Below are 6,850 nucleotides of genomic sequence, written 5' to 3'. Positions count from 1 at the left end.
AGAGAAATAGCGAAGGGGCCTGTCCCTTCTTTCTGCTTTGAATATAGATGTTTGACACTTAGAGCTACAGCAGCCATCTTGAGACCATGAGGCAACAAGGACAAGGAAGAAAGCCAACCCACCGAGGTTGGCCTAGCAGACAGACAAAAAGAACCTGGGTCCTTGCTGATATTGTTGAACCACTATACCTATCCTGGAACCACCTAATTCCAGTCTTATTGATATATTAGTTAAATGTCTATTTTCTAAGCAGATTTCTGCTATTTGAAGCCTTAGGCATTTTTGACCAATATAGCACTCCCCTGAACCTCTCCATCTTCAAATCCTTAGCGCCTAAGTCTCTTGATATAGCGCCAAATGGAAAATTAACCCAAGCTTAGACATTGGAAATCTTACGTATATGGCAGGAAATAAAGTCAAGATTTCTCACAGCCTACAGAGCAATTTCAGCACTTAGTCCCAATTCTCGGGGCCTACAGAACACAGACAAGGGGAAAAAAACATAGATTCAGGAAAGTTCTAGATGCATAAGCAGGCATCTTCTAAAATGGGGCTCAATGTTGAATTTTAGGAAGACCAAGTTCAGCGGGAAGAGGGTGGGTGTGGGGATGGTGTTAATGCCTGGGATGCAGAGCCTAAGCATGGGCCAGAGAGCCATGGAAAGCACACAGAAGGAGCAGTAAGCTGATGTGGGCAAATGGTGGGTGGATTGGATGACTTCTGGAGAAGGAGGCTAGTGTCCACAGCAGGATTTTATGAACTCCAAGTAGTTTACAACAGCTGGAACTCGTGGAAAACTAGGCCTTTTAGTTCCTCTCCAGCCACCCTTAATGACATTTTAGATCCTCTTAGGAATAAGGTGCCCTGAATGGTAACCATCCTGTGTATGGGTACTCCCCACATTCTTTATTCTTTGTTGTTTTCTCCTCCTCTTCCTCCTCCTCCCTCCTCCTCCTCCTCCTCCTCCTCCTCCTCCTCCTCTTTCTCCTCCTTCTCCTCCTCCTCCTCCTCCTTCTCCTCCTTCTCCTCCTCCTCCTCCTCCTCCTCCTCCTCCTCCTCCTCCTTCTCCTCCTCCTCCTCCTCCTTCTCCTCCTTCTCCTCCTCCTCCTCCTCCTCCTCCTCCTCCTCCTCCTCCTCCTTCTTCTTCTTCTTCTTCTTTCTCTCTCTCTCTCTCTCTCTCTCTCTCTCTCTCTCTCTCTCTCTCTCTCTCTCTCTCTCTCTTCTAAGCAAAGCCAGAAGACAGAAATGCACAAGGCCTGCCCTAGCTGGTTTGGCTCAATAGATAGAGCGTCGGCCTGTGGACTGAAGGGTCCCAGGTTCAATTCTGGCCAAGGGCACATTGACTGGGTTGCAGGCTCGATCCCCAGTAGGGGGCGTGCAGGAGGCAGCCAATCAATGATTCTCTCTCATCATTGATGTTCCTATCTCCCTCTCCCTTCCTGTCTAAAATCAATAAAATATATTTAAAAAAAAAAAAAAAAGAGCCTTTCCGATCCGCCATCTGCGGTGGAGTCGCCGCCAAGATGCAGATTTCCGTGAAAACCCTCACGGGGAAGACCATCACTCTCGAGGTTGAACCCTCGGATACGATAGAAAATGTCAAGGCCAAGATCCAGGATAAGGAAGGAATTCCTCCTGATCAGCAAAGACTGATCTTTGCTGGCAAGCAACTGGAAGACGGGCGCACTTTGTCTGACTACAACATTCAAAAGGAGTCCACGCTTCATCTTGTGTTGAGACTTCGTGGTGGTGCCAAGAAAAGGAAGAAGAAGTCGTACACCACTCCCAAGAAGAACAAGCATAAGAGAAAGAAGGTCAAGCTGGCTGTCCTGAAGTACTACAAAGTGGATGAGAATGGCAAAATCAGTCGCCTTCGTCGGGAGTGCCCTTCAGATGAATGTGGTGCTGGAGTTTTTATGGCCAGCCACTTTGACAGACATTATTGTGGCAAATGTTGTCTGACCTGTTGCTTCAACAAACCAGAAGACAAGTAATTGTATTTGGGTTAATAAAAGACATGAACTAACAAAAAAAAAAAAAAAAGAAAGAAATGCACAAGGCCTGAATATCTTCTACCTCAGTGGGAGAGTGAATATAGTGGGAGGCAAGGATGTCTTTTGGAAAATTTAAAATCCTAGTCTGAGATAAGGAGTTAGGGTGGAAGGAGAGAAAGCAGTCAGTTGATAAGACATTAAAATCAAAATCCTATGAGATAATCAGAGAATGGAATGAAAGCTTTGGTTGGGGTGGAGGAAACAAAAAGTTTAAATCTGTACTTACTGCAATTAATGCTTTCATGTGATACTTAGTAAACCCTGAATTTCCCCCAAGTTTCCCCATATATCACTAAAGTTTCTCTGAAAATCAATAAAGGAAAGAACTAAAGGCTTTTCCCCATTCTCCATAATCAAGCTTTTTCTCCAGAATGAATTAGCCTGATTACTGACTGAACACCCTCCCACAGTCTTCATGAGTGTGTGTTTCCTGTGAATTCTCCAAAGATGAGAAAGGGCAATGTTGTCCCCAAATGATTTTCCACATTGATTACGCTCACAGGCTTCTCGCTAGGACGAGTGACCTGATGTTCAATGCATTCCACGCCTGCCCTAGATAGCATTCCGTATTCATCACATACAACTGCTTTAAGTCCAAAGTGAATTAGCTGACATTGTCTAAGGATGGAACTCTGATTGAAGGTTCTTCCTTATCCATTATGCTCCCAGGGCTCCTTCCTGCCATGAAATCCCAGATGTCTTATTAGCCCTGAGCACTGTCTGAAAGTATTTTACTTCCATTATGTGCTTACGGTTTTTCTCCAATGTGAATTCTCTGACATTCAACGAGCTTTACTTTCATGAAAGGGTTCACACTTATTGCGTTTGAGGAGTGTCTGTTACATGTGAATTAGCTGATGTCATGTGGTGCTGTTGCTAACAGATGCCTCCCACAAGCAGGGATCCTCTCCAAGATGAATATTAGGATGTTCAGTAGGATGGGAGCCCCAAGGGAAGTTTCCTGTATTCATAACAAAAATGTTCTCTCAAATATGACTACCATAATAAAATAAATTTTGAATTCTTTTCTAAGATTTGGTCACACTTATCATTTTTGGGTTTTCTCACTTCTAAAAAGTGTAGGAAGAATTGCAAAGTTTTCAACTATTCATGACATTCATGGGTGAGGTCCCTAATGGTTCTCTAGGATGTCTCCATATTCACAGACCTCTACAAACTCAGGGACCTGGTCAGCACTCTACAGGGACCTTCTCATTGCATCTACTTACGAGTCGATGACTGTCAGAGTTTTTGCTTGAGGTCAGTTTCTGCTCTGGGTCTCAGTCTCACAATATGAAAATGTAGGTAGAATTCAGAAAATGTAAATATCAACCATTCTTTCTTAAAGGACAAGAAGATTTCTTGGACTCCAAATGAAAGATTTGGGGAGATTTAAGAATAAGAGTGCCTTTGGTAGAACATATAAAATAATAGCTGTCTTCTAAGATTTTTATGGTTTCCCATCTTACATTTAAGTCCTTTATCCATTTTGAGTTTATTTTTGTGTATGGTGTAAGTTGGTGGTCTAGTTTCAGTTTTTTAAAAATATATTTTATTGATTTTTTACGGAGAGGAAGGGAGAGGGATAGAGAGTTAGAAACATCGATGAGAGAGAAACATCGATCAGCTGCCTCCTGCACACTCCCTACTGTGGATGTGCCTGCAACCAAGGTACATGCCCTTGACCAGAATCGAACTCAGGACCCTTGAGTCTGCAGGCTGACGCTCTATCCACTGAGCCAAACTGGTTAGGGCTCTAGTTTCATTTTTTTGCATGTATCTGTCCAATTTTCCCAACACCATTTATTGAAAAGACTGTCTTGACTCCATTGTATGCTCTTGCCTCCTTTGTCAAATATTAATTGAGCATAATGGCGATTTCTGGGTTCTCTGTTCTGTTCCACTGGTCTATATGTCTGTTCTTGTGCCAGTACCAGGTAGTTTTGCGAATAGTGGCTTTATAGTATAGCTTGATATCTGGTATTGTGATCCCTCCAACTTTGTTCTTCTTTCTCAAGATTGCTGCAGCTATTTGAGGTCTTATTTTATTCCAGATGAATTTTTAAAGAGTTTGTTCTAGGTCTTTGAAGTATGCCATTGGTATTTTAATTGGGATTGCATTGAATTTATAGATTTCTTTGGGTAGTATGGACATTTTAATGATGTTGATTCTACCAATCCATGAACATGGTATATTCTCCCATTTGTTTATGTCTTCCTCTATCACTTTTTTCAGCATACTGTAATTTTCTGAGTACAGGTCCTTTACCTCCTTGGTTAAATTTATTCCTAGGTATCTTAATTTTTTGTTGCAATGGTAAATGGGATGTTTTTTTTTTTAGTTTCTCTTTCTGTGAGTTCATTATTGGTGTATAAAAAAGCCATAGACTTCTGGGTGTTAATTTTGTATCCTGCTGCATTGCCAAATTCATTTATTAAGTCCAGTAGTTTTTTGATGGAGTCTTTAGGGTTTTCTATGTACAGTATCATATCATCTGCAAATAATGGTAATTTTACTTCTTCTTTTCCAATTTGGATACCTTTTATTGCTTCTTCTTGTCTGATTGCCATGGCTAGTGCCTCCAGTACTATATTGAACAGGAGTGGTAAGAGTGGGCATCCCTGTCTTATTCCTGTTCTTAGAGGAAATGGTTTTAGTTTTTGCCCATTGAGTATGATGTTGGCTGTAGGTTTGTCATATATGGCTTTTATTATGCTGAGGTTTGATTCTTCTATTCCCACCTTGCTGAGAGTTTTTATCAAAAATGGGTGTTGGATTTTGTCAAATGCTTTTTCTGCATCAATGGATATGATTATATGGTTTTTATCTTTCAATTTGTTTATGTGGTGTATCACGTTTATTGATTTGCGGATATTGTACCATCCTTGCATCCCCGGAATAAATCCCATTTGGTCATGGTGTATGACCTTTCTAATGTAATGCTGGATTCGATTTGCTAGAATTTTGTTGAGACTTTTGGCATCTATTAGTATGTTCATGAGGGATATTGGCCTGTAATTCTCTTTCTTTGTATTGTCTTTACAATACAAAGGTTTTGGGATTAGGGTAATGCTGGCTTCATAGAAAGAGCTTGGAAGTGTTCCTTCACAACTCCTAGGGCAATGGAAACTAAGGAGAAAATAAACAAATGGGACTACATCAAAATAAAAAGCTTCTGCACAGCAAAAGAAACTGTCAACAAAACAGCAAGAAAGCCCACTGCATGGGAGAACATATTTGCCAATGATATCACCAATAGGAGTTTAATCTCCAAAATTTACAGGGAACTCATACAACTTAACAAAAGGAAGATAATCCAATCAAAATGGGCAAAGGACCTAAATAGACACTTTTCGAAAGAGTACATACAAAAAGCCAGGAGACATATGAAAATTAGCTCAAAGTCACTAATCATCCAAGAGATGCAAATAAAAACAACAATGAGGTACCATCTCACACCTGTCAGAATGGCTATCATCAACAAATCAACAAACAACAAATGCTGGAGAGGATGCGGAGAAAAAGGAACCCTCTTGCACTGCTGGTGGGAATGCAGACTGGTGCAGCCACTGTGGAAAACAGTATGGAGTTTTCTCAAAAAATTAAAAATGGAACTGCCATTTGACCCAGTAATATCACTTCTAGGTATATATACCAAGAAAACAGAAAAACCAATCAGAAAGGATATATGCAGCCCTATGTTCATAGCAGCACAATTTACAATAGCTAAGATTTGGAAACAGCCTAAATGCCCATAAGCAGATGAGTGGATTAGAAAGCTGTGGTGCCGAAACCGGTTTGGCTCAGTGAATAGAGCGTCGGCCTGTAGACTGAAAGGTCCCAGGTTCGATTCCGGTCAAGGGCATGTACCTTGGTTGCAGGCACATCCCCAGTGAGAGATGTGCAGGAGGCAGTTAATCGATGTTTCTCTCTCATCGATGTTTCTAACTCTCTATCTCTCTCCCTTCCTCTCTGTAAAAAAAAAAAAAAAAAAAAAAAGAAAGCTGTGGTACATCTACACAATGGAATACTATGCTGCTGTAAAAAAGAAGGAATTCTTACCATTTGCAACAGCATGAATGGAACTGAAGAACATTATGCTAAGCAAAATAAGCCAATCAGAGAAAGACAACTATCACATGATCTCACTCATTTGTAGAATATAATGAACATCATAAACTGATGAACAAAAATAGATACAGAGACAAAGAAGCATCGAACAGACTGCCAAACTACAGCAGGAAGGCAGGGGAGGGTTTGGGGGCCGGTTAAGAGATCAACCACAGGACTTGTATGCATGCATATAAGGATAACCAATGGACAGAGACACTGCGGGGGGTGGGGGTGAGGGCATGTGCCCAGGGGCTAGGGGAGGCTGGGGAGAGGCCAATGGGGGGAAAAGGAGACATATGTACTACTATTTGTAATACTTAAACAATAAAAATATAAAATAATAGGTGTGACAGACTGATTACTTATATTGCTTTTTTCTTTTTAATTGGTTAATAGGTTTTAGGTATACAATTCTATAATACATCGTCTGTATATTGTATGTTCACCACCCCAAGTCAAGTCTCCTTCCATCACCATTTATCCTCCCTTTACCCTCTCCCACCTCCCTCACCCCCTTCCTCTTTTATAATTACCATACCATTGTCTATGTCTATGAGTGTATTTTTTCCTTTGCTTAGAGAACCCTAAAGAATCCACCAAAAAACTATTGCTTTTTCCTTAATGAACCCACTCTTGTCACAATGAGAATGTACCCATTAACCCTTTTCAGTCCAACCTCGAG

The 6,850-nt window shown here is 41.0% G+C and overlaps 1 protein-coding gene across 1 annotated transcript; it reads left to right on the top strand.

Moving 5' to 3' along the window:
• Positions 1-1,466: 1,466 nt before the first annotated feature.
• On the top strand, positions 1,467-2,043 carry LOC118656810 (ubiquitin-40S ribosomal protein S27a-like). The gene has a single exon (XM_036310480.1). It carries the CDS (start codon positions 1,524-1,526, stop codon positions 1,992-1,994), a length of 471 nt encoding a protein of 156 aa, XP_036166373.1. The 5' UTR covers positions 1,467-1,523; the 3' UTR covers positions 1,995-2,043.
• Positions 2,044-6,850: the final 4,807 nt, after the last annotated feature.

This window comes from Myotis myotis, unplaced genomic scaffold (genome assembly GCF_014108235.1).
Source record: "Myotis myotis isolate mMyoMyo1 unplaced genomic scaffold, mMyoMyo1.p scaffold_m19_p_5, whole genome shotgun sequence".
Taxonomy (NCBI): Eukaryota; Metazoa; Chordata; class Mammalia; order Chiroptera; family Vespertilionidae; genus Myotis; species Myotis myotis.
This window is presented reverse-complemented; position numbering and strand designations above follow the sequence as displayed.

Coding starts and splice junctions, on each gene's coding strand:
- LOC118656810 (XM_036310480.1), top strand. CDS start 1,524: ATGCAGATTTCCGTGAAAACCCTCACGGGGAAGACCATCACTCTCGAG.